Source organism: Nymphaea colorata, chromosome 13 (assembly GCF_008831285.2).
Source record: "Nymphaea colorata isolate Beijing-Zhang1983 chromosome 13, ASM883128v2, whole genome shotgun sequence".
Lineage (NCBI taxonomy): Eukaryota > Viridiplantae > Streptophyta > Magnoliopsida > Nymphaeales > Nymphaeaceae > Nymphaea > Nymphaea colorata.
Genome location: NC_045150.1, coordinates 6,185,396 through 6,212,992, shown reverse-complemented (window position 1 = coordinate 6,212,992; position 27,597 = coordinate 6,185,396). Strand labels below are relative to the sequence as shown.

The following is a 27,597-nucleotide window of genomic DNA, read 5'->3' as shown; positions in this document are numbered from 1 at the left end:
TTGGGGTTGATTTAACATATATATATATATATATATATAGACGTGATGTCGACATACAAACTTTTAACGATGACTTTCTTAAAAACTCTTGGTGTGTCGTCAGTGACTCCCTTAGAAATTATTTGTGTGTTGCCGATGGCTCATAAAACTATTGATACATCGTCGAGTGCTTTTAAAATATTAAAAAAATAAAACTTTGCTTTCAAATAAAAGTAGACATTAAACCAATGCCAGATGAGTATGAAGCTGACGATCGAGTCTGGTCCAATAACTAAACAAGTGGAACTTTGATCGAGTCTGGTCCAATAACTAAACAAGTGGAACTTTGAGCTGCGACAAGAACTTGAGACCAACTCGAGCCTGAGCTTTGGACCGGTGTTTAGTGGGTATCAGTTCACACTCCACCGAGTCCAACACATTTATGATGGATAGCCGGTTGGATGGGCAATTCTGTTCCAATAAAGGTAGTGGCATTTTAGTTGATTCCCGTGGAACCAGTAGCGTTCGCCACGCTAGAAAAGCACGAGCCCCCTCCCCCCTACTTTCTTTCTCTCATTCTCGCTCTCCCTCTCTCTTTCAAACCCTAGAAGTGCTCCACACAGGGAGTTCGCTTCCATTCTTGATCAGGTAACTGTTCTGGAGGGGAATTGGTGGTGTTTCTTTCGCATTTGGGTCGAAGTCGGAATCGTCCGGGAAAAAAAAAAACGGAATTTAGGTCTGATTTCCATGGATATATGTGGCATAGGATTGAGCAGGGAACTTGCCAGGTGAAATTCTATAAGAAAAAGTTAGGGTTTCGATCTTTCAGAAATTCGGGTTTGCTTCCATCGTGGGTCTCATGAGAATTGGTAGGGTAATGCAGAAATGGGTAAGCGGTGATCAGGATTCCCCGGGCTGCGAGAAATCTTTCTTCCGAGGGATCGGCATCACCTCTCGGAAAGTCCGAACCCGCGACAAACGGGCTCTCGAGTACTTAATACATGCGTGAGATTGGAGTTTAGGTTAGGATGACTCGTATACTGGTTCAACGGGGTTCTTCTTCGAACCGGCCCTCGCTGCCTAGTAGCTCCTCTTCTGCTTCTACTCCTACGCACTCGCTACCTGCCGGGCTCTCGCCTACTTCGTTTCCCGTCAGAGAAGATGAGCCGGAGAAGGATGTTTGTGAAGTGAGGACGCCCTCGGATGAAGTCTGTGATGGTGGTGGCAGCGGAGATGAAAAATCTCAAAGGATCAATGATTTCGTCCAAGATGGTAGCCACATAAATAGAGCCGAGAATGAAGGGGATGAAGTTTTGGCCGTGGGTTTTGAGAAATCGGATGAGTGTGCGAGTGCCAATTCGGAGTTCAATTTGGGATTGGTGACGAAGGATTTGTCTGGGGTACAGGTTGCTACTGAAAGGTGTGATTTGAATGAAGTTTCTTTTCCTGGAAGCACTGGTTCATCGCAACTGGTTCAGGGGAGCTCGTATCCTCCTCCCCCGCCTGTTCCGCCACCCAAGCCTTCTGCGAGCTTTGGTGCAAGGAGGACAGGTTCAGGTGGTTTTGTTAGGATTGGTTCTTCCAGGAGGTCCTCCGGTTGGCCGATCGTGCCAACAAGAACCTCACCTTCAGGTTCCCGTCCGACTTCTCCAAGGGGTCATGTTGATGGCGAGGGTTACAACAGTGCAGATGAGCAAGGCCCCTGTTTTGGATCCTCTTATGATGATGTGGTAAATTCATATATGACGGTCTTGGTTATTCCCGTTTTTGGACTTTAAACATGTGAACTCTTATGTACATGGAAATATTAAACAACTAGTGAGAAAACTTGTTTTTGATCGCAGCATGGAACTTCTTAATATCTTTTTTTTTTTTTTGGGGTTAACAAATTCTGCAATTATCTGTAATGAGGACAGTTGAAATTTAAGTTTGTAAAATTTTTCATGAACGAAATTTCAGGAAAGAGAGCGTCAGTTTGAATTGGAGATTAGAAGAGTAAAGGGGCTAGAAGTTAGGAGGATGACAGAGGATGGAAACTGTCTCTTTCGTGCTGTGGCGGACCAGGTCTATGGAGATGCTGAATTATACGATTTGGCTAGGCAGATGTGCATCGATTACATGGTAAACACGCGATCATTTCTTTGAACTTTCTTTCTGGACGTGCCTTAACGCACGGCCTCTTTTGACAATTTCACCATTTGCTTTAAACGAATTGGAAGAGTGGCAGTATTTGGTAAATTTTTAGTCATTTTTTGGCCATTCCTTTATGTTCTCGTAGTACAAGTGTCATGGCTATCGAGTTTTCCAAGTTCATTTAAATGTTCCAGGTGAAGTTTCTGGATTTTGGTTAAATATTAGGCAGCTATAACTATCAATTACCTTCTTCAATTTTAGATCTTTTTGGCGTTGTTAAAAAGATAACGGAGAAATATAATAACTATGCCTGGTTATTTTCCTTTTTGGAGGTGAAGTTGGGGAGGGGTCGTGGGGGAGGGAGAAGGGTGGGTTACCCATTTCACATATCCAGCCTTTAAAGCCTAGTTTATGTGTTTGGATGACAAGACAACAACCAGGTTTTTACTTTCTGAAACCTGGTTTTTGTTTGGAAGACAAAAGGGAACTTTTGAGGGTTCTAGTAGCACAAGTTCACAACTGGCATCTAGGAAGTTCCCTATAGTGCAAGTTGCAAGTTCCTTATAGTGTCCATGGCTGCGAGGATGAAGTAAGTTAATTACTGGTGCAAAGCAGAAAACTAAAAGAAACGAGCTTGTTATTCACATAAGATTAAGCTAACCATGCTAACAACCTTGTCCTCCACAATGGATCATAAAGCAGTCTACTGATATATCTAATGGATCTGTCTTTTGCAGAAAGCTACTTATAATTGTCATATCTAATTGATTTTTTTATGGAAATTACTCAATAATTGGAACAAGAACGACCCTCGATGCTCCGTCTTGCCACATTTCAGGAACTGCTTTAGAACCGAATGGAACTTTTAAGCAACTTCAGGTTTGTAAATTTTGAAAATCACATTTTACCAAATATACCTGAAAATAACATCCCCTTCTCCCTACCAGAGCTTAAACATGGGAAAGCTTCGTATCAATGTGACTTGGTGTTTTTAAATCTATATATAAAATCATTTAAAGCGTAAGTGCAGAAATCTTTAGAATAAAAAGGTCAGAAGGATTAAAACAACAAATGATTAGAACTTCTGGGCATGAAAGTTGCCTAGCAAAGTGAAAGAATGTATTGATATCTCCCCACATATGTGACTTCCATCACTGTGATTATGTGATAATTTCTCATCAGCAACATAGCTAGTAGCCTAGTACTTAGTTCAAAATGAACTGATGTATTTTCAGAAACATTTATACACTTTTGAGCATGAGATGGGCCACTTTTTGTTATTTGCTGTTTTCTCTTCTTGATAGTGCTGCCTAAATAATCAACTGTTCCTTTTCCTTCAGGAGAGGGAAAGGGATCACTTTTCCCAGTTTATTACAGAAGGATTCACATCATATTGTAAGAGGAAGAGGAGAGACAAGGTATGTATATCCACACAAGTATTTGAGGTCGAAAATCTTTTGTTACATAGTTAATATACATGTTTTCCTTCCTTTTCTTTTTGGGTGCTTTTAGTAGTATCCGTACTCATAGTGTTCAGTGTGTCTTCTAGCCAGTATAGACATGGAATGAACACAAAAAACTTGTAATTTGTTAATTTTAAAAAAGTAAAAAAAAAGAAGGAAAAGTTAGAAAAGGTCAGAAAAATCAAGAAATGACATTTCATGACAAATGAAGAAAACCATGTCACCCATACATGTAACAAAGAAATTTAACAATCATAAGTTTGCTTAAAATTCTAAATACCAATGAATAAACCTGTTTGTTTCAAAACATGAATGTTAGATTATCATTCATCGTCATGCTCTTCATCATCTCCTTCAAATTCTATGTCATCATCAATGCATGCAGCCTTCTTGTCTTCTTGTGCTCCAAAGTTGGTCCATGCTACATCGTCCTTTTGAAATATAGAAAGTAGTTCTTTTTTCAATCCATGCACCTTCGTCTAAGTTATAGGGACCTGCTCTTCATGCTTTATTTGGTTGTTTCCTTTAGTTGCCTACAGAAGTGAAAAATAATTAACACATATCATAAAACAAGTCTATATTAGTGTATAACTGTTGATGCACTACTTTCACGTGGGATTGCTTGAAGTCATACCTTTTCAAAATATCACAAATCTGCAGTAAAAATGAAAGCTTATGTACCTTTCACGTTTGAGCAATCTCACATGGCCAAAACAAGTGAAATTCAAATTCCTCTACGAGATTTTCTCCTATCTACAGATCCAGCCTCAAATGATTGTTTCTTGGCTCAAGGACACAAAATATTTCCCTCACGAGTCACAAACCCACCTAAGAGTGTCTAAGACTTAGTGGTAGGAGGGCTTTTATACAAAAGCTTGAAAAAATGATCTCCAGCCCCTTTTGGTTTCTCCCTGCACTGTATCATGCAAGAACATCTGTATCATATGGTACAGCTCCATATCATGCGATGTGGCTGTTACGAGTAATTGATACCCTTTAAACTAGTTTCAGGAGTTTATCTTGTCATTTTTATTGAAAGTCAAGTATGTTTCTTAATGCATCATATGATGCTCCATCAATACAGACAATACTACTTCTAGCAGTTGAAGTTTTGTGGATTACAGCATTAAGTTTGTCTCAACAAGATAGTTTTGATTCCTCAGTAGATATTGGGGATCTGATAGATGTTAAATTGGAACCATCTGAGCTTTCTGATCTGAACGAAGGAATTTCACATTGGGTTTTCTACTAACAACTTTTATCTTTATGTAACATTTAGTTTAAATGTCAAATTTTGCTGCTAATGTGCTTAGGCAATTTGTCATGTTTTAGCCAAAAACCGAGGTAATTTTTTCAAAATACTTTCCCAGAAGGTTTATGTGAAAAAACTCAAAAATTTTGCATGTAAAGTTGTAAACAACAACACAATGAGGGGTTTGGAATTTCCTTTCTCTTTGGTGTTTGTGTCTGGTGGATATTCACACATTTATGTCTTGTATATGTTTAGAAAGCACTGAATTTTTCTTTTTAAATTTTTATATATTCAAAACAGGTCTATGGAAACAATGTTGAAATTCAGGCACTGTCTGAGATGTATAATCGTCCTATCCACATATATTGCTACAGTACAGGTACAACAACTTTCTGGAATCTATTGATATTTAATTATGTGGTTGTCTGTGTTTAGTAAATTTACCAAGATGTGAAGTTAATAACTGGTTTGATGAGTTTGGAATTCAGAACCTATCAACATTTTTCACGGGAGCTACACTACTGACACACCTCCAATACGATTGAGTTATCATCATGGAAATCATTATAATTCCCTTGTGGATCCACGCCGATTAACAATTGGAGCAGGTCTTGGATTTAGCAATCTTCAAGGGGTGAGTCATGTTAAATATAATTTCTCATTGGAATTTTTTGTAGTTCCTTAATGAAAGGCTTCTATTTTTTTGCTTGTAATTACTTCTCCGTTAGATGGCTTATGTAGCTTTTCCACTTTGTTGTCTTTGAATATTGATACCAACAGGATGTCAGTGATTAATATCTTTTATACATTTAAAAGTCTGTGCAAAAGGTTTTATCTTATGGTTACTGCTTTGTTGTTGGAAATTTCTATATATATATATATATAATATATATATATATATATATAGAGAGAGAGAGAGAGAAAGAGGATGCATATGACTGCGTACACATGAATAATTTGATTCGTTTTATTTAGATTTTCTCCGGTACTCTTTACTAAATTTCTGTGCTTCAAGTTGACTTCTTCCTTGACTTTGTACCCTTCATAGACAAACATTGACAAGGATCAGATAAAGGCTGCCATAAGAGCTCAGCAGGACCAACAAATTGATAACGTAAGCTCTCTTAAACGATGAGTCTTGATGTAGCTGCTGGGTTCTCAATGCAGAAATTTCATCTCTCACAAGTAGCTCATGAAATTGTGAAACTGTAGTCATTGTCATGTTGTTTGAGTATCATGTTCATCAGGTATTCAGGTTCATCCTTTACTTGTCTCCTTGCTTGTTTTGTATATTCGTACAATCCAATTGAATTATAATGAAACCATCTTGCACTTATGGAAACATTCTGACTAATGCTGAATCCAAAAGAATAGGATAAATTTGGATGCTTTGTTCAGCATTGTCTAGTATGTATGTTCTATCTAACCTCGCCATCTATATTGTTAAAGTTGTGTAGTCATTGTGTAGTAGTATAAACAGTTATATACTTGTTTTTTATTTTTTGGCGTTTTTTTTTAAAACACGTTTTTTTCACGTTTTATATGGCTGACTTGTTTTTCACATTTTATGCGTGTTTTTTCGAAGAAAACGTGTTTTCTGTGACTATCCTGCTGTACCTCCGTAACCACATTTTCTAAAGTTACTGTGCCCATTCCACATCTCCTTAACCGTACCCATGTGACTGAGGTGGTATAAATGCATAATCAGCTTAGTTACCAATTAAGTATTTGTGTTTTCATGTTTTAATTTGCCAATTAGAGACCTACTTAGGCTACTGTATGCACTTCCTAACTAGATAGCTATTAGGTACTTACGAAGTGCATGTTCATTTATCTACCTTTGGTATTTATTACCTACCTGTCTCTCTCTCTCTCTCTCTCTCTCTCTCTCTATATATATATATATATATTGAGAGAGAGAGAGAGAGATAGGGGAGGGGAGTTCAATGCTGGTTAAAATTTAAAAATTTGTTGCTATAAAACAGTCACTAAATTGGCATTAGCCGTGGTTTATGATGCCGCAACAGTTTATGACTTTATGGTGATTTTTGGAACAATTTATGGTTTTTTTTAGTAATAAATTTTTAAATTTTAGGCATCCAGTAACTATCATGTACATACTAGCATACTGACTCGAATTGACTGGTCCCTTCTATTTTTTTTTTAACCTTGACTGGCCTGTATCTGACTTCTGATTCTGACATCAAGATTATAGTTCTGCAGGGTTCTGGTTTGAGGTTTGAAGCTACATGCGTTTGTGTTGAGGGCAATGATTTTTGTTTTGATTGTTCAAGTACTCTTGTTATAGAATTTGCTGCATCTTAGAACATAGTTGAGTCTAGGGTTCTCTTTTAATCTTCCACAATTGATCCTAGATTTGGACACGAGTAGCTGAGTTTTAAGTGAATCTGTTGCTTGTAGTATGCTTTAAGACCGTCAATTATGAGCTATGACATTATCTCTGTTTATTTGGATTGCAGGCACTTTTGGCTGAGGGTCGCTTTTACTCGGATCTTGAGCTAACCGAGAAGGAGATTGAGCGTATGGTAATGGAAGCTTCACGAGCTGAATATCTAGCTAATAATAAGTTCAAACAACCGCATGCTAGTAGAGGATCTTCGACCTCTTCTGGTGCTGAGCCATCATCATCAGGGGCAGGTAAGTTCTCCGCGCACTCATACCATCGACAGAAAATGGCAGATGTTGACTTTTGTTGTGTTTTGTCGAAAATGCTTTTGATTTCTGACGTCAAATACCCCCGATCCATGGCATCTGCATTTCAAAACTTCCATGACCAGAGCACATTTTAGCCCCTCTCTCTCTCTAAAAAATATAGCTTCTCGGTGAACATGTTGCCTCATGCAAAATAGGTTCTTGTATTGACCCATTTTCTTGGTGTGGTAGATTCTTTGTGAATTTCAATTATCAGGCAACTGGACAAGTAATTGGCAAACCTATAATTTGAGTTCTCTTTTGTATGGTAATACCGTGTGATTGTAGGCCACAATCAGGTTGAAAACAGAAAATGTTGGTGATTCATAGGGGTCTCAAATTGATGGAACCTTTTGGGAACTTCTGCTTGGTTCTAACTTTAATCAAGGTTAAAGAAATTGTGGCAAGGCATGTCCTTCCATTGACTTGCATCCAATGTTTCTCATGAAATAATTCAAGACGTGTGGAAATTGCTCGTCTCTTAGGATCCTTCTACGGTTCTACCACTACATGTGATGCATGAGTTCACTAACATTTCGACATCACAGGGCCACTTGTTGAGGAGTCCAAGCTGGACGGTGGGATCGAAAGCAGGATTGTACACGATACTGTCCTGAGCAGCAGCATCCAGATGCTGTTGTCTATGGGCTTTAGTTATCTGCAGGCCGTTGAAGCTTACAGTATATTTGGAGACGATGTGGACTCCATGGTATGTTACCTGCTGGAGATGGGTGGTAGTGGTCCCGCTGTTGGCAGCAAAAGCAGGCGAAAAGGTAAGGCAACCGAATGATGAGGAATTCGATTTTGATGAAGTCTTCCTGTTTGCTACGAAGAAGTCCCGTGTAATAACTCCCTCGTTGGAGCTAGATGGCAACTTTTTTATCATGCCTGTGTAATGGTTTACTATAATATTTGATGGATTCCGGGTGATCGATGTCTCCCTCTGCTAAGTTGGTTTCAGGATTTACTGGCGATTGTGTATAGATACATATGCTAAAGGCAGTGCAATTGAGCAAGAGTTAAGGAAGATCATTGGCAAAAATTAGAATCCTGATTATCATACTAAATATTGGGATTAGTACCCAGTAAACTACCTGAAATTTGTACTAAAAAATCGACCTGTTCGCTTCTTGTGGAAAATTTTTCATGAAACTTGGCTTCGCTTGCATTTTCGTGGCACTTGTTTCCATCTTTTCTTCTCTTGCAGTAGCAGTAGTGAAACTTGGAAACACTATTTTTTCCCTTCTTGTGGGTCGATTATGTAACGGGGCGATGAACAAATCGGGAAACAGGAGCAATGCGGCTACGCACAAATTCTTTTTCTCTCCGCATACACGTACACATTAGTGAGATGTTTATTTATCTAATCTGTCAACAGGTTTCTAATTTTCAGTTAATTTGTCTAATTAACTTGTTCATAAGCAATTTCAAAATGAACGAGTCAATGACTTGGTTCGACTTGGACTGTGGGTTAACCCAGTAGATCAGGTTCAATGAAGACTAATGCCTTCTTTTAGTTAAAAGGGCCGATTAAGATGAGAAATGCAACGATAAGGGTTTCAGGTCTCCCTGCGCTTTTTGGCTAAAATTCCACTACTTTCTTTCTCACGTTTTTTTTGGGTTTCAAATCGGCAATGCAAGGCTCTCTCTCTATCTCTCTCTTCTCTTCTTCTTCTTCTTCCTTTCATGCCAAATTGAGTAAAGGAATCTTGCATTCCCAGCATCGATGCAAGCTTCTCTCTCTCTCTTCTTCTTCTTCCTTTCATTCCAAATTGAGTAAAGGAATCTTGCATTTCCAGCATCGATGCAAGCTTCTCTCTCTGGTTCATTTTTTTGCGATTGCTGGCTGGGTTCTTTACCAATCGAACTGGGATCTTTTATCAGTCTGACCGTTAGTTTTATTACGTTTTTATCATCTCAACTGGGTTGGTTAATTCCAATTTATTGGAACATAAGTAATCAGAATTATTTCACATATTAAGTTTCTAAACTGCACGTGAAATATAACCAGTTTATGGCTATAATCTGGCCATTCTACAGCTTTGATGTTTAAAAGGCAAGTTATATAATATTTTTTTCCTTTTGAAAATTATTATTAAAACAAATTCAGGCTGAGTATCCAATGAGACAGATCGAAAGTGATGGAGTTGAGCCGTCATTGGGTTTAGAAGACTGTTTAGAAGAATGATGTTCGTTGGTGATACTAAAACTGGAAATTGAATCTAATTGAACTTACAGCTAATTCAACTGAACTGGCAAAATTATATACATTTTTAAAAATTTAAAATCTTGAAAATATTATGTTACTTTAAGAATACAAAAAAAAAAAAATCAGCAGTTGCCACCTGTTTGAATATGGAATATTGGTCCATAGATAGATAGATAGATAGATATATATATATATATATATATATATATAAAAGTGCGTGTGTGTCGAACCATGAGCTGACTAAGCCCCCAGTCAAAAGGCACAGCAAAACGAAGTCAAAGGCCGATAGTTCAAATATATATCTGGATCTATTTTGACTTGATTCCCTTAGGAAATTAAGTTGATACTGTCTCAAACTAGCCAACAGTCAGAATTGGATTGGTCAACGTAGCCTGTTTAGAGAAAGAGGCGAAAGAAAGGTGGCCGGTTAGGTTGGAGTTGATACGTTTAAGCCAGGTGAGAAAGGTAAGAAGACTAGGTCCAGTTAAAACATTTTAAAAAGTAGAACCGTTTTGGACTGCAGTCTAATAAGGTGCATCAACCGACAATGGAGGACATGCAAGATCCAGTTTACCTATACGGAATAAACAACATTTTCTATTGCAAATTTGACAGACACAACGCGTACCACTAGCTTGGACTCAAAACAGATAACCGCGCTTTATATAGACCATTGAACGGCTTAACATTTTCCACATATCTAATACTAATCCAGAAAGAAAATTGAATAAACAGAACAACCAATTAATTTTGAAACGAACAGAAGGAGTCAACAAAGAGAACCCGGACTCTGCATTTTATGGCGATTGGATAAAAACAATTGCATGGAGCAACTAACTACCACTCTGAATATACAAGGGAACCCAAGATCTACAAGAAGCTGACGATACAAACGCAGGCAGACCGGGGCTTCAATGCTGGAAATGCGCATAGCCATCAGGCAAACACACCAGGATGGCCGCGGCAAGCAAGAAGCCAACATTTCAACTTATAAACTTGAAGATGAAATCCCCAAACTGCAATGCCGCTTAGAAGTAATGAACACCAAAGACGCATATCACATGTAACTCGACCCAAGATAAATATACATTCAAGATCGGCATGACTTCAGTGTGATGCCACCACAAATTGCAGCGATAATTATGTACAATACCACCACGATCACGCAAGTCATTGAAGCCCTGTAACAGAGAACAAGTGCTCAAAACCAGATGATCTAATTTTCAGAAACATGCCTGCTGCAAAGCACTGAGAAATAGATATTTGCAGTTGGTTTGAAGCTTCTCCAGCATTCGTTGTCATCCTAGAAGCTTAGAATTGGCCTATGTACAGCCGTAAATATGGACATGGGAGATGGCTATAAATTGGTGATTTGGATCTATACAAGTCTCCTGAATTGCTCTAAGATAAAGGCTTAGTTACCTACTAGAAGTATCAGTTGCAAATTTGCAATAGATATAACCAAATGATCTGTAATGTTAGGAGGTAAAATCTGTATTAGGCACCTGCCAAACCTCTAATCCTGAAGATCAGCTTCAGAGATCTGCCACAAAGTTTCCATGCCATATCAAATGATGCGGATGGAACAATCAACGAGTGATGCTTGTCAAGTATCTGACATAGTGCAGACAGTTGGCAAGTTCAATCACATGGATCTCTTAAGCAGCTTCATGACAACACTCAGAAACAGAATAAATAAACTACTTACATGAGCTTTACATTCTTCATCCACAGAGCCTGGCGAAGACGTCTTGACTGCTTCTTGAAATGAAATGCATTATCTTGCATGGTTGCTGTTTTATCAACAAGAAGTTCAATCCGCTCACCTCTGTCAAGGACTTTCTCAATATTTTCCACCATGATAGCATGTACCTGAAAAAAAAAATTGAGATTTCAGTCCAACTCCACAGAGAGCCGAGGACATAAAATCCACTTTTCAGGGAGACAGAATAGGAAATGAAATAAAATAGTTGGCATCACTGGATAGAAAAGGTATTTTCCAGATTAATCCCTACACATGAGCCATTTACAAGTTCATCTCCACTTTATAGCTACTGAGAAATCTTACTGTTTATTTGAGCTTTCAAAATTGGTGCTTGACGTTAAATTTATTAACAATAATGCTTTTCTTTCTAATGAAATGACGAGAGAGGAATGACAACAGAATGGTGCATAACCACATTCAGGTGTTTCTTCTCCCTAATAGCATAACATAAACCACTTGCTGACTGGACAACTATAATAAGCAGCTGGCCAAGCTTAACTCATCGTAAAAATGCAAATGTTAGACATAGATTTGTCCATTGGCCATAAGTCAATGATGAACAGAAAGGAAACACAGAAAACAAAAGGACTCAAATAACAGAAGAGGTTTCATGAAGTTTTCTGTATCCATGCTACTTGGAACTAAAATGGTAGGAACCTTTCTTCTGATTATGCACAATGTCAGCAGACAAAAGGTTGCATTCTTGCCATCTTCTTCATAGAACAAATATGTCAATTCTAAGGAGAATATTTACCTCACCAACTTCACTGCGCACACGGCTGAGAGTATCTGCACTTGGGTTACTAGAATAGAATTCCATAAGTTGATGCAAGATTCTGGAGAACTCATCATTCATCGCATACGGTGGAGCTGAATGAGCAACTTTGCCATAATTTTTCAAAAATCTCGTATGAATGTCCTCCAAATATGCAAATGGGATGCGTCCTGAGACAAACCATCAAAATCAAGAACTATTACAACACAAAATAATGACATGCACATGGAGAAAAAGAACATCTAAACCATAAGTACCAGTTGTAAGCTACTCAAGCAGGAGTAGAACTTCCAATATCTCTTAAAATTCAAAACAGAAAATGAAAGAAGAATGCCCAGAGACTGAATATGCAGGCATCTGAAACACAAACTGAAAAAGTAAACTCAATCATGGCATATTTTCAATGGTGAAGATGCCATATGAGTTTCTCTTTTTCAGATTACACAGGCAAAATGGCACTTAACGGAGCAGAATGAAGGCACATGAAGCACAACAAAAGAGAGCACACAAAAACTTCAGCAGAATTATGAATTAACATTTCACAAATCATTTATCCATCCCCAATCTCCTCTTTGACAAATTATGCATTCCCTACGACAAGATATCTTCCAGTTCCAGTAGATTACACCTAGGTCAAGTTCAGCTTATCTATGTAAAAATTTATCCACAAATATGTGTGCATGTGCAGCTATAAATTGTTGATGCATTTCCTAACTTGGTCCAACTTCTCCACATATCCATACGATTGAATATCCAACCTTTTGGCAGTATGTTTTTCAGATCGAGAACCTAGGTAGCAGAGCTGGAGTTTCATGTGCTGTGACTTTCACAAAGGAAAGTCCAAGGGAATAAGAACACTTAGATGACCCCATCTTCCAGAAATGGGCTTATATTCTGTTTTTAGATTATAATCCCATTGTTTTTGCCTAGGAATTACACTGGTCCACTTTTTGTTTAAGAGAAGTAAGCCAAATATTTATTACAGCTAGGGAAAACTCCGAAGTGAATCAATGTAAAAGGATATGAAAGCCCATTCATTGTACTATCAACCGGTAGTACCAAAATTGTACTTAAATGGACTCAGCTACCTAAAAAGGGTGCCTAACTAATTGGATCACATGCACAATTTACACTCATAACCAACCAGATATACTATCCATTGTTCAGCCGTACCATCCACAGTTCAGCTGCATCAGTGATGGTTCTAACTATTGCAGCACATCATTTCTCTAAAAATCATTAAAAAAACCGTGAAATCCAAAATGATGAATATATTTAACAAACAGGATTGCGCTTTTACCTATCCCTGTCAACTACTGCAAAATGTAAACCATAAAAACGTTCTGCTCCTATCAAATAGTTTACAAGCAAGTGTATACAAGCACAACATAGAAATTCAAAGACTTCAGCGTGCATATTGTGTTTATCCTTCTCTTCGTTAGCTTTGTTGCTTACTCTGTCCTTTTTTTCGTTTTCATATAGTGCTTATAATTCGGAATTGTGAAAGAGCCCATCAAGACAAAGACTCTCAAGAAAGTAGCTGCAGAACAATCATACACTGAGTACTCATTAGATTGTTTACTATCGGTATGATCATTCTCAGCATCCTCCGATTTCAGCATGGCACCACAATGAAATGGAAAAACAAAACTTGCAAACCTAAACCTTTGAGTGGTGGATCATCCATTTCACAATTTCGGTACATGCAAAAAAGAGCTGTACACTATTCATATTCTTGTAAGGGACAGTCCAACACATTTTCGCTCTTCCCCCTTCCCAAGATCAACAAAGCCACGCTCTTGGTATCAATTGCTGAAATGGCAGAAAATTAACAAGGCAGACTGAGAAGCCACTAAAATTACTATCGCACACCCTGAATAGATACCTGGATGACTTGAACAGGCTCACCAATTTACCAGGAAGAAGAAAAGGTAACTAACTTTGCTATAAAAGAACAATCACAACAAAGAGAAGCTCTCCTCAATCTCCAAGGCATTATAGCCAACAGCCAGCGTCGTAATAACTAGGAAGTTATAGTCCCTTTAACCCGTCATCAATTTACATGTCTGCTAAAGCAACATAAAAGACACTCACAAAAACCAAGGGATACACTACAATAACATCATGCACAAGGTTTTCTTAGTTCGTCGAGACCAAAATCTACAAAAAGGAAAAACTCGCACTACACTCTATGCACCAGCCTAGGAACTAACCTCCGGAAAAAGAAGAGCTTAAATAATAATTCTAACAAGTTGAGGTCTCGATGACCAAGCAAAACCTTAAATTTCAAAAGAACCGAGTCAGCAACAAAGTTATCACTTAATATAATCTCAAGGATGAAATGGGGATAGTCTCAAGCTCAATCCTTTTTCATTATAAGATTCTGTCGCAAGAAGCACATAGAAAATCAAAATTGGGCAATGAGAAGTTTCATCAAACACTAAAAACAAAAGTATTAGCTAGTTCTATTTCGTCCGGATCCGATTGACGGGAATTTTGAAGCCCAAATAAAGAAAAAAAGGGTAGCGAACGCGAAAAGGAAACTCACGGCCGAAGGTATCGTTGGCCATGCATACAAAGGTGAGCCCATCGGATCTGAGGATATGGAAGATATATCGGTCCTGGGAGAAGCAGAGCCTGGAGTCGGCCTCCGCCGGCAACTTCTCCAAGATCCTCCGGGCGACCGCCCCGGCGTTGCCGGTGGCTGCGCTGAATTCCGCCAGCACCACGTTACCCCTGGCAACCACCGCGTAGAGGATCGCCATGTCTATCGAGGGAGAGAAAGAGAGAGGGGTCCCGCTCCCGGATGGAGATCGGAGGAAGGAATCTCAACAAGAAGAAGAGGAAGACGATGTCATCGAGGAACCTGCAGAGAAGAAAATAAAAGAGAAAAAGCAGGGAGAGACTTGTGATCGTCTACTGTGGTGCGCGATTGTCCTCTCTACCTCCCTTCTCCTAATCCGTCCCCTCGAAAACCAAGAACGCATCCGCCGGCAAACCACCGGACAGTCCACCACCTGCCAGAGTAGGGATGCCCCCTAGACTCGTCTTATGGTAATTTGAACTCGAGTGATCAGTCTCGAACCGGAATCAGATCATTTGAAACGGCTCGGAACCGGAAATTGCCGTTTCCCCGTGCTTCAAACACGTCACACGGCCACCATCCGCTATTGTTCTCAAACATTCGCTTAAATAATTCGGCTCAGTGGAGAAGGACCCCACTAGCCTTCTTCCTTTTCTCGCTAAACTGTTTAGAGCTGCGACAAAATTTTCTGTGTTAAGTTGTAATTCGCTTAGAGCTGCGACAAAATTTTCTGTGTTAAGTTGTAATTCGCTTAGAGCTGCGACAAAATTTTCTGTGTTAAGTTGTAATTCGCTTAGAGCTGCGACAAAATTTTCTGTGTTAAGTTGTAATTCGCTTAGAGCTGCGACAAAATTTTCTCCGCTAAATTGTTACTAAGTTTAGAGCTGTAACAAAATCTAGGTAAAATTACGAATAAGAATAATATATGCCATCTTTTTATAGTATAAAAAAGTATCGCCTTACCTTTCAATCAAACGTTCATTTTCTAAAATATACGTCACTTTAATATATATTCCGCTTCCTGTTGACTTAAAACATCATAACGGGGGAAAAGTGTTCAGGAAATTTTCCTCCATTCAAACGCAAGATAAGGGAGAAAGTTTCAGTTTTTTTTTAGGGGTTTGATGCTTTGAGTGTGGGGTTATTGGAGTTCTTGTTCGGCCGGACATTTGAGTACTACATTCCTCATTCCAAAGTGCTAAGTGTCTGGTTTTTTTTTTCATTGTTTAAAAACCGTTGAATATAGTATAGTGGCTCAATTATTATTATTATTATTATTATTATTATTATTATTAATAGTAATATGAAAATAAGAAGACATTGAAGCAACTCCCCACACCAGCCCATATATAACAAGCACTTGGAACGAGGCGTGTAGCGAACTTCCTCCAACCCATGCCAAGCTCAAGCCTACATGCAGCCAGGTCAGACAGAACATGTTTGTGCATGATTAAGACATGATTTATCAGTTGTTTGCAGGGATGAAACAAAAAAAAAAATTCATGTGATGGGTCAAATTAAAGTTTTTAAATTTTGATTAGTGCCGAAATATCATTTTTTCAAAATTTTAATATAAAACAAGTAAAATTGCTAAAATTTAATTTCTTTTTTCTTTTTAGATTGGGTCAGGGCCGATGCGAGCCATATCTTAGCTCTACCCCTGGACTCATTTGCAACCTTAGCCACGGAACCCAACTCTCTTCAATCATGTATGTTGCACCATCACATCAACTGCATGGACCCTTGAGGCATCGATTGGGAAAGACCCCACAAATCTTTCCTTAGAGCGTTATTTAGATCCCTTTATATGTTGCTTATTTTCGAATTTCAAATATTCTACTTTGAGTATAAGTAGTTGTATAATGCACCCTTAGAGGAGGTAGGTTGGGTGCTGGTGAAGGTGATAGAATTAATGCTTAACAGAGTAACAAAGTACTTCACAACCACACTGGAGTTGTAGCTCACTAGATGAGAATTATCAAGCAAAGTAGAGAGCTAAGTCACATGAGTACTTCTATGAACTTATGTCGTTGTACTTATACTTAGAGTTGGTGCTTGGACACACTTGAGTATTTTTTTTAATTCAAAACGGATTGAAAATGCTTAATTTTACTTGATTTATTTTTTTTGAAATCGGCTTTCGTTTTGTTTTTACCATTATTGTTCATTAACATGTAATGTTTTTCTATATCACATGTTTATTTAAATGATGCTTTGATTTTGATTTTTTTTTTTGTGTTATTTTGCATACATATATGCTTTGTTATACTCTCATACCCACATTTTCTACCATGTATATACATGTTTTTTATTCGCATACTTGAGGCATACCCAGGGGCAAAACTAGAAATTTTTCTTGAGAAGGGCTGAATTATAGTTTTAAAATTTTGAGAGCTACCGAAATAATTATTTTTCAACTTTATTCAATATTCTATAATTGCAAATAAGGAGTGACATACCTTATTTATATGACTTGGCTACCAAAGATAGCACCTAAATTTTAATAAATAAAAAAAAATAATAAAGAGGCTAAACTTATCATTTGGATATATTTCAAATTTTTTATTGAGATAAATTGTTTCTGAATTTTTTGAAGATGTTGCATAATATGTTTGAAAACTAAGAGACCATTTGTTATTGACTTTTTGTTAGTAGTTCCTTATCACATATTCCGGACAATGGCTGTGGGGTTAGGCACTCAACCTTTTATTGCAACAAAATGAGGTAATATATACAACAAAAAAGGGTCCCCACACAACCTCAACTAATAGTGTGACTTTAGTTAAATGGATCTCACATGTTGTCATGGGAAATCCATTTCCTATACAAACCATTGACCGGAACAGTAAACAAAAGGTGAGTAGCTTCAGCAAGCGGCCATCCCTTGCTAATGGAAAGCCGATTAAGAAAGATGTTGCTCTCCATAAAAAGATTTGCAGTTTTTGTTTGATGTTCAGCGATGTTGCATAAGTGCTACTTCCAATCTTCATCATTTGCCTGCAAATAAATGCGCCTAGAGTTATCTTAAATGTTCACCAAGTGACCAATGCATTTCAGAAGAACCTCGGTCTCCCACCACCCTGTGTTGTTCCCGAACTAGCAAGCCAAGCCAAACCGGAACCCTCCAGAGATGTCTCTAATGAGGCCTGCCACTCCTCTTTTGCTGCCCTTGCACCACGAAGAAATGCTGATTTCAATCCATCTATCATCATAAATGACTCCACTGCTCTATGGAATCCCAGAGCAAAGCCAACTACGAATTTTGTTATGCTGGGTTCCTTTCCAATGGAAATTCCACCAGAATTCACTGCAATGCATCCAAAACTGTGTCGCCAAGTTGATGATATGCACATCAAATAAAATATATAAAAAAAAGGTAATGCATTATCTTTTGTCTTCACTTGTTTTCCCTGAATGGCACTTATGTCTTATGACCATAAGAGGGAGGAGCTTCAAGTTCAAATTCATATAATGTCTAAGTCGCTTTTTTCGGAATATGCCCATTCATAAGTTTGACATCCACATTTATAAATGAAAATGTTCAATTGGCCAGTTGTCACAACTCAATCCACTCTCACACTCAGTTCGAACTCTTGGTTTGACGGATTCAACCTACCCTCCAACAACTTCAATTCCAAACTCAAAAGAACGATGATAATGAATCACTCAATCGGCTTCCTTGTGTATCATCAAAGATTCATTATAATCTTTGATATGAGACTAAACTCCTACACTACATTGAGTGATTAGTTATCCTTTAACAGGGTATAGTGTAAATTTAGCTCCTTATTGAAGATTTAGATGAATCTTTAGGAACATTTCAGGGACATATGAGAGACTGATTGAGTGATTGGATGTCTTGGTTCCTAGCCTTTTTTAGGTTTTAATAAAAAATATTAAGAAGCAAGTTTGGATATACCAAACTATGAGCCGAGCCCAGTGTTAGAGTAGGCTGAGTCGTGACAGTACTTGAAAGTCACACACACACGGACATGTATGTCTTAAATCGAGGGGGTAGAGCCTGCCGTATGAAAAATTAGGATGAACCTTTGGTGACATATAAGGGTGGTAGCTGAGATTAGTTGTTGTCTTGGTTCTTAATTTTTTTGGGTTAAAAGCAAGATTGTTAGGAGGATGGGTTAGAAGTAGGCAAAGTTTGCAATCATTTTTAAGAATCTATAAGTGTTGAAATTGTTAATTTGAGTAAACTGAAACCCTTTTTATTGGATGATCATGATACTTGCCAAAGATCAAAATTTTTATCAATGAAAACAATATCAACATTTTTTTTCAATAAAATGCCAAAGTGAATGATTGACTCATTCCATGCTAACAATAATCATAGGAAATTCTCTTCTTCCATCAAACCCTGAACAATGAACCTACAAAATCCTTCAACAAAGCAATCCCTTTTGATGTTTCTCCCTCTTACGACTTCTCTATATAAGCCGACCAAGGGTCCATATGATAAAAAATGCACAGATAGCAAAATTTAAATGATTCCGTTAGGTCTCGAGTGAAGTTGTGAATTTAAACCGTATTTATGAATTTTTGGATTGGTTATAAAAATGTTATACTGGACTAATTGGACATTTTGAATTGAAAATTAAATAGCTTCAGTTTTTTTTTTATGCATGAATCTAAATTTTAATCTCATTATATCCCAGGGACTTTCAAATTAGATTAAAATTAAAGTAGAATTTATACTTTTTAATTGCTTCGTAGTTAAGCCTAAGCATTGGGCCAGCTCAACCCAGCCTAACTTGATAAAGAGCTGGGCTTGGGCCAAGCCTGGAACTCTGGTTCGAATTTGGCCCGACTATTAAAATTTGAGCTCCAATTTGGCTCGATTAAATTAAAAATATATATTTTTAATATAAAATAATATATAAATACAATTAATTATAATAAAATATTATATATATATATATATAAATTAATAAAACAAATATTTAAAAAATGATCGAGTTAACCCAGACTTATCTTCCGGTGCATTTTTTTTTTGGCCTGAATTCGAGCCTGAGTCGAGTCCCTCGTTTGCGTTCAGTTGGGTAGTTTTCATAAAAGGAATTATCGGAGATAAAGCTGCCGTATTTTTGAAAAATAGCCAGCGGCAGGGGTCTCTTTGCAAATCTAGGGCTGAAATCTCATTATTCGCGTCTCTCGTCCTCGCCCCCATTTCCTAAACCCCCAACTCAACTCACCTGAGCGTCGCAGGGACCGGAGCGCCGCACAGAGAGAGAGAGAGAGAGAGAGAGAGAGAGAGAGAGAGAAAGAGAATGGTGAGTGAATTCCTGTTTGTTTTGTGAATGTTTCCTTCATATCTATTGATTCGTCCCTGAAAAATCCCGAAATTATCTCTAATCTTTTTTCTTTCTGGCTCCTCTTCAGTGGTTAATCGCTATCTGATCCCTTCGTGTTCTCTTTTTGTTCTCCCTTCTTTCTGGCAGGCGCCTAAGAAGGACAAGGCTGGTCCTCCGCCTTCTTCAAAGCCCGCGAAATCTGGCGGCGGCAAGCAGAAGAAGAAGGTGAGAGTTTTTCTGTTTCTGGAGTCTGGTTCGCTCGAGGAGCTATCAAGCCTCTTCGTCTTCTCATGTATTCCTTTTCTGGTCCTTGTTTGGGGGTTGAGGGTTTGCGTTTGTGCAGAAATGGAGCAAAGGAAAGCAGAAGGAGAAGGTGAACAACATGGTCCTGTTCGATCAGGGGAGCTACGATAAACTACTCACTGAGGTCCCCAAGTACAAGCTTATCACCCCGTCGATCTTGTCCGACAGATTGAGGGTATTTTCCACCTCTCTTACTCCTGCTTTTCTTTCTGTTTTTCTTTCATTGACATTATTTCCTTCGTGGGGATTCGATTTCTGATCTGCTTTTGAAGTTATGGACTAGAGAAACTCACATACGCACGTGTCTGGACACGCGCACACACAATTTGCAAACAAATACTTCCGACTATGTTTTTTGTCGTCAATTCCCATTAATGGATGAGTTATACATGTTTACATGGTCCCTTCGAGGACGTTTGATAAGTGGAACGTTTGTGTTATTGGAATACCGTGTATCTAGAAACATCGACATGGCACAAAAATACCATGTTTTTGGTTTAAGAGACATTGTGTATCAATGAAAGTTGTTCTTAAATCCAACAATGAAATCTTAAACATAAACATCATATTTTGTAGAACAAGAATGTGTTCTTGAAACATGTAGTCTATGAAATGTTCAAACAGCGGAACGTTCGTCTTATAAAACGCCCTCTGCAGGTTTTTTCGTTGGTAAAACAATAGATACCGGAATCATTTGAGTAGCAATCCCACTTATTGGGGTTCAAGAACTAGGATCCATTAGGAATCCCAGTGCATATTTTTGCACATCAAAATCCTGATTCTCGTGTCATTTTACTTTGACTTGCCATGATATCATTTTCTCAGTTATCTTTTACCATTATTTATTTATTTCAGTTGAGTATTCTACGTGATCCGGAATATCATCCTATTTCCATGTCCCTTTATACTTTTTTCTTTTGTCGAATCATCCAAACTGTAGAAACATCCATTTCCGATTCTGGTTACCATGCTGCTTCCGAAAATTTGATTTTTCTCCTTATTCTTGTGAACCTTCAACATATTTGGAAATTCTTGGATATGGATCTTTTAAAAACTTTGCTCAGGTCTTATACCTGGACAATGACAGCTTAAAAAAACTTGTCAGGTCTCATACCTGTATGATGCAAGCTGATTCCTACAAAAATATGTGAAGCACATTCACACGGTCAAGTTTGTGGGTCAAATAAGAAGCCCTTACAATGACCACAAAATTAGGGACCTCTAGAAGAAAAAGGTGTGACTATCAACTGCATACTTATGACGTTAGGAGGTCCACAAAAAAAAAAATCTTTAAATGTTAAAATTGACAGCAAAACTAGGGACCTCTAGAAGAAAAAGATGTGACTACCATCTTCATACTTTGAGTTATGACTGCAAAACGCTTAGAAATGTCCAACATTAGCACATTCCAAAACGTGATAATAATGATCACATGTTCTTAGAGATGAAATATAAAATACCTTTTCCTGAACATTCTAAGAGATGATTATTGCCTCTTCAATTGTATCATTACAGTAGCTGAAGAACTAACTGATTACTTAAATTATATTTGAAACTTGTATTCGTTCCTGAATTGAATTGAATGTTAACGCTCCGTTACATCCTTCAGTTATTAAATGCACAAGTTTGACGCAGCAATTTCATTTGCTTGCATGTTCAGATTAATGGTTCGCTTGCTCGTAGAGCAATCAAAGATCTAATGGCTAGAGGCTCCATCAGGATGATTTCTGCTCACTCCAGCCAGCAGATCTACACAAGAGCAACAAATACCTAAACTCAATTACTGTTGTTTCTCCAATACAGACATATCAAGAGCTATTTCTCCAACGGGGACATATCCAGTCTGCTGCTTCTGACTCTTTTGCTTTTGAGAATTTTGTTTTCTTCATTCCAATCTTCGTGCCTTCTTGTTAGTTAAGCAAAGAGTTTCTCGGCCATCCTCTTGCTTAATTTGGTTCAGTTTATTATGCTTCTTCTTCTATGTGTTTAATTAACCTCCACATCAGCAAACACATATGATACCTCGTGTTACACTACTATGTCGCCATTCAATTTGCCGACCTTTAATGTTTTTCTTTTCATGCAAGAGATGGCTTCATGCCTTCAAGTTGAAGAAGGTTCAGTTGAAGAAGGTTCTTAGTTTGGTGTTCTGCTTCATGTCTTTGGACGAGGGACACATGTTGTAAAAGGAACGTAGCGCTGGGATCTGCTATCAAACAGAGATGATCATTGAAAAGGCTAAGCTAGGACAAGTTAATGGGTAAAATATAAGGGGTTGTTTGGATGACAACTTAAAACCAGGTTTTGAGAGACCAGACTTGATTTTGCCCCAAAGCACCATCTCAAGAATGTTTGGATGACATTAAAGCTGGGTTTTTCCAAAACCTGGTTTTGGTTAAACCTAGTTTTCATGAAGTCCCTTAAAAACCTGCCTCCCCTCAGGTTTTTCAGTTAAGACTGGGTTTTGTCTATAAACCAAGTTTTTCGCTTGTCTTGCAAACATTCAAATCAAGTTTATAAAATTGAGTTTTTAATCAGGTTTTCACAAAACTAAGCTTTTTGAGGGTGTCATCCAGACAACCCCTCAAAAATAATTATGAAATGCCACTCAATCTTTGATATAATTTGAGCAACTCTCAATTTTTTATGTTTAACAAATTGGCCTTTCAATTTTTGCGATGTGTTTGGATGAAAATGACGCTTTCAAAGAACCATATTTCATAAAAACTCGATTTTGTGGCAACTGGATGTTTAATGAGTTTTTAAGAACTTGATTTATGTGCTTGGATGACATACAAAACAACAATTTTTTTAAATAAGTGTGCCAGTTATTCACCTCCTTTTGAAAATATGCATCTGATCAGAAATGATTTTTTTGCTGTCACTCCAACATGCCTCAAGTATTACTTGGAAGGCAACACTAACATTTTGTGAAGTATGGTTAATCAACGGTTAGCTAGTGAACTTGATATAATCACATCTCTCTCTCTCGTTACTGATAAAAGAACCCTACTTCTTACAATTGGCTTGTTGGGGTAAAACCTCAAATTGACCTAATTGCTTAAGCTAAACCTTGAAGGTTGCACTCGCTGGAAACTTGACTTATGAAAAGGTGTTGTTCCATTTAAAAGAGGTGACCACTAAGGCCACACACAATTCATGTCGGGCTCGACCTCAACTCAAAAAAACTCCAATTCAAGTTGAGCCCCATAGAATAGGTTCCAGCTTGACTCGATGATACAACATGCTTGAGCTGCTCAATTCGTTTAACTCATTTCTTTTAACTTGTTACCTCGATTAATTGGTTTCTTTTAACTAAGTTAACTATGAACAACCATCTAATAGAAAATCTGAAAAAAGAATAAACATATTCTGCAACTAAATATGGCTTAGAGAACAGCTTAGGAATAGAAAATCTCTCATTCATGACACATTTATTTGGCCGAGCCGAGCTGAATTTAAGCGAGTCAAGTTCTTACAACTCAAACTCGAGTCGTTTAATATTTCGAGCATAAATTGAATAAATAAGGTGAGCTCCAATCGAGTTTTTACGAGTGAGTTCATGTCAAACCCAAGTTGTCTCCATTCGGTATGGAGCCCTAGTGACCACTTGCCACCACACTCAAACTACTTTCCACATTCTTGCTTTTTCACCAAGTTCAAGAAGCAGCAGAAAAGTTACCTAATTGTGCTGCTTGTGACTCAAAACTTTTCGTCTGCTCCAAATCTCAAAGGCGGCCGGGGCTGTTTTTGGGGAGGTTCGATTGACAAAAACAAACAAAATTTCGTACTTGGAAGACAAAATATTATCTGTAGCTGCAAAGTCAATTCTCATCAAGCATGTACTTCTATTCCATTCCAAAAAAAAATTCATATGGTACGATAGAATGGACAATCATCTGTATATTTGGTGAAATGGGATGAAGTTACCATGCCTCTTACTGATGATGGCCTTGGTATTACATCAATTTGGTTGAAGAACATTGCGTTACAGTCCAAATGGTGCATGGTATAATATATTCGATTTGGAATCAACCTAGGCTCTGTTATAAGTATGATTTACAACCGTTCTTATCGCATGTCCTAATTCAAATGGCATGAAATATGTCAAATCTATGATTTGATGGGAGTAAAATTTTCAAATGGGTAAAGGATCAAGATGATGATCATGGTCACATCAATACCTGGTTTGCTTGGGCATATGTCTACGTCTACCAGTGAGTATTCGATTGCTATATAACAAATTCATTACTACTTCCATGATAGAATAGTTTCCAAAAGATTGTGTATGGGGTAAAGACCACAGTAGTCTCCAAGAGATTCAATCTTGGCATGGTTGATACAAATGCATGATACGTTGAAAGGGTGGAGCTTCCAACTTCTCAGTAGCTGCAAACTCTGTTGTATTGAAGAAAAGACCATTAGCCATCTGCTTCGGTACTGCCCATTTATGCAGCACTTGTGTACATTAGTCTGGTTGCCATTGGATGTGATTGTTAGATGACAATCGGTTGTCGGATATGTCATCAGCTGAGACCAATGACCATTAGCTGTTGGCTATTATGGATTTTCATCCTTAACTATTCTCCTCTATCTCCATCACCTCTTCATCTTCAACCTTGGAGTTCTTTTTCATCTTCAACTTTCATTTGCAAAGAGCACAAAGGGAAGCACGTGGGATACCATTGGAGACTCTCTTCAACAGAGTCCTCATTTGGAAGCCTTATTGCTCGGCATAAGTAAATTTGCCTTCTCTTCTCTGGCTGCACCATAGCAAGGTATATATGTAGTCACTCTTTCCTTTGCTAATTTGTTAGTCTTCTATCCATGGCCATGCAAAGGGGCTCTTGAAATCTCCTCTTCGGAGCCAAGAACCACCCTTAAGTGCATCAGGAGTATAAATAAGATGAAGTTAAATGAAGCTGAACCCCTGCTTCTTTTTCTTAATCGAGTAGGCACGAGACGTGTTTTTTTCTTTCTACCTCTCCTTGAATGTATGTGTTGTTTATATCTATATGAAATACAAGGTATACTTGTATGAATGGCTGATTTTTCAATTCATAAATGAATAAATGATGGGGATGAGAGCTTGGGAATGAGATTTCTTTATTTTATATTGATTTTTGAAGTTGGGGCTTATCCAACTTCGGGAAAACCCTACGAATGTATACATGTTAATATCTAGTTTCATGTTATATCTACGATTAGTTTTAATTACATCTTTAGCTACTTTATAATCACATTCTCTTAAGAAACCACCTATTGACCATTCTCTATTTGGAAGAAATCACCATTATAAGTGTTCATTCTGCAAGCTTTCCCTAATTGAAAAGGGAAAAAAAGTGCAATGCTTGGTATTTATTGACTTACATCTTTTCCTTGGAAGACTTGGTGTAACAATCTGCCAAGGGTTAGGCCCTTGGTCCGACAGATCTCAACTCTCCTCTTAACTGCTTCAATTCTGGCACCCAAAAAAAAAAAAAAACAAGACAACTAACCATTTCAACAACCCCTTTTATTTACCCTTGAAGATCTTTCATAATCTTCAATGCAGACTAAACTTTTGGAGTGTTACAATCTATCATACTTAAGGCATATATGTTCACGCTTGTGAAACTGACAAAAAAAAAAAAAACTAAAAAACAAGACAACTAACCATTTTAACAACCCCCTTTATATACCCTTGAAGATCTTTCATAATCTTCAATACAGACTTAACTTTTGGAGTGTTACAATCCATCTTACTTGAGGCATATGTGTTCACACTTGTGGAACTCCAGGTCCGGTTGTTGAACTATGCTCTTACCACTGTAACGATAACGATTTGACCCATTCCTGGGCTCGGGTCCCTGGTCCGATGGATCCCGACATGTGCCCTAGCTTTTTCTATTCCAACCAAAAGAAGACTAGAAATAAGGACAAACAACCATTTTAATAACTTTCTTTATAAATCATTGAAGATTTCTTACAATCTTCAATATAAGAATACAAGACTAAACTTTTAGGGTGTTACATTTATTCATGGTGCTTTAAAGTGTCTTACTTGTGGCAGCTTCATATCCACACTTCTAAACTTACTGCTAAAATTTTACTGAACTTGAAGATACCTTCCCTCGGACAATTTCAAAGTAATTATGGTTTGTAATATGTCACAATGAGGTTTAAACCCATGACCAGCCCTCTACTGAACCTGCTCATATGTTCGACCCATGCATGTTTGGGAGGTTGAAATGACAAAAAAGCTCTTAAAGAATTGAAAAGGAGCTCCTATGGTCACAAATGGGCAAATTAAGTTGCTTCTCAATTTTATCCTAGTAAGAGGCGATGCACTACATTGTCAGGTAGGGGACTGAACAAACAAGGTGTGTTCAGCTTAAAGCATGCTTAACTGCTTGTGGGTTTATGTTGCCTGCCAATATTCTCTAGGTCTCTAACAACCTCAATTTAAAGCCATGCCCAGCAGACAACCTCAACTTAAGGAGTAGTCAAAGCCATGCCCAGCAACCAGGGGCAGGGCCAAGGGGCGTGCCGGCAGGTCATTTCAAGAAACTCTATTTACAGATATACATAAAGTTTCTCTCTCTTAGTACAAAAAGTTAGAAGTTGAACTTTCTTTTCAATCTTTTAAACAGTGTACTTTCCTTGTTCACCAGTCCAATGTCTTTAAAACCTAAAGGGGCTGCCAATAAGACTAGACTAGGAATGTTCGTTGAGTAGAGCTAACTCGGGCTCGACTCAAACTCACTCAGTTATCCTCGACGAGTCTGAGTTCGAGCTTAACTGACAAGTTGAGTTTGTAAACAAGTCGAGTTCGAGTTGGATGAACTCGACTCGATTCAACTCGATTAGACTTGTTTAATACCAATACTTATTTTTGTAATTTCAACTTAAAATGACTTAAATAAAAATGTGAATATTTTAAGTATAAAATGTATATAAGAGATCGACTCCATTAAACTCGATTAGATTCATTTAATACTAATCTTTTTTTTTGTAATTTCAAAAACTTAAAATGGCTTAAATGATAATGTGGACTTTTCAGCATAAAATATTTTAATAAACACCAACTTAAACCAGTCGAGCTCGAACTCTGTTAAGCAAGTCAAATTCAAGCTTACC

The 27,597-nt window shown here is 37.8% G+C and overlaps 3 protein-coding genes across 3 annotated transcripts; 2 read left to right on the top strand and 1 right to left on the bottom strand.

The window, feature by feature from the left end:
• Positions 1-484: 484 nt before the first annotated feature.
• LOC116266872 (OVARIAN TUMOR DOMAIN-containing deubiquitinating enzyme 6) lies at positions 485-8,566 on the top strand. Its single transcript, XM_031648314.2, has 8 exons — positions 485-1,709; positions 1,939-2,100; positions 3,453-3,530; positions 5,128-5,206; positions 5,316-5,461; positions 5,876-5,941; positions 7,308-7,485; positions 8,088-8,566. The coding sequence occupies exons 1-8, from the start codon at positions 1,008-1,010 to the stop codon at positions 8,327-8,329; spliced, it is 1,653 nt and encodes a 550-aa protein (XP_031504174.1). The 5' UTR covers positions 485-1,007; the 3' UTR covers positions 8,330-8,566.
• Positions 8,567-10,471: 1,905 nt separating this feature from the next.
• On the bottom strand, positions 10,472-15,326 carry LOC116267316 (vesicle-associated membrane protein 714). Its single transcript, XM_031648997.2, has 4 exons — positions 14,837-15,326; positions 12,268-12,458; positions 11,457-11,620; positions 10,472-10,929 (listed from the first exon to the last, which is right to left on the bottom strand). Exons 1-4 carry the CDS (start codon positions 15,051-15,053, stop codon positions 10,839-10,841), a joined length of 663 nt encoding a protein of 220 aa, XP_031504857.1. The 5' UTR covers positions 15,054-15,326; the 3' UTR covers positions 10,472-10,838.
• A 4,672-nt stretch (positions 15,327-19,998) lies between these two features.
• LOC116266964 (40S ribosomal protein S25-2-like) lies at positions 19,999-22,514 on the top strand. Its single transcript, XM_031648503.2, has 4 exons — positions 19,999-20,154; positions 20,323-20,400; positions 20,519-20,653; positions 22,139-22,514. Exons 1-4 carry the CDS (start codon positions 20,152-20,154, stop codon positions 22,250-22,252), a joined length of 330 nt encoding a protein of 109 aa, XP_031504363.1. The 5' UTR covers positions 19,999-20,151; the 3' UTR covers positions 22,253-22,514.
• The last annotated feature ends 5,083 nt before the right edge of the window (positions 22,515-27,597 follow it).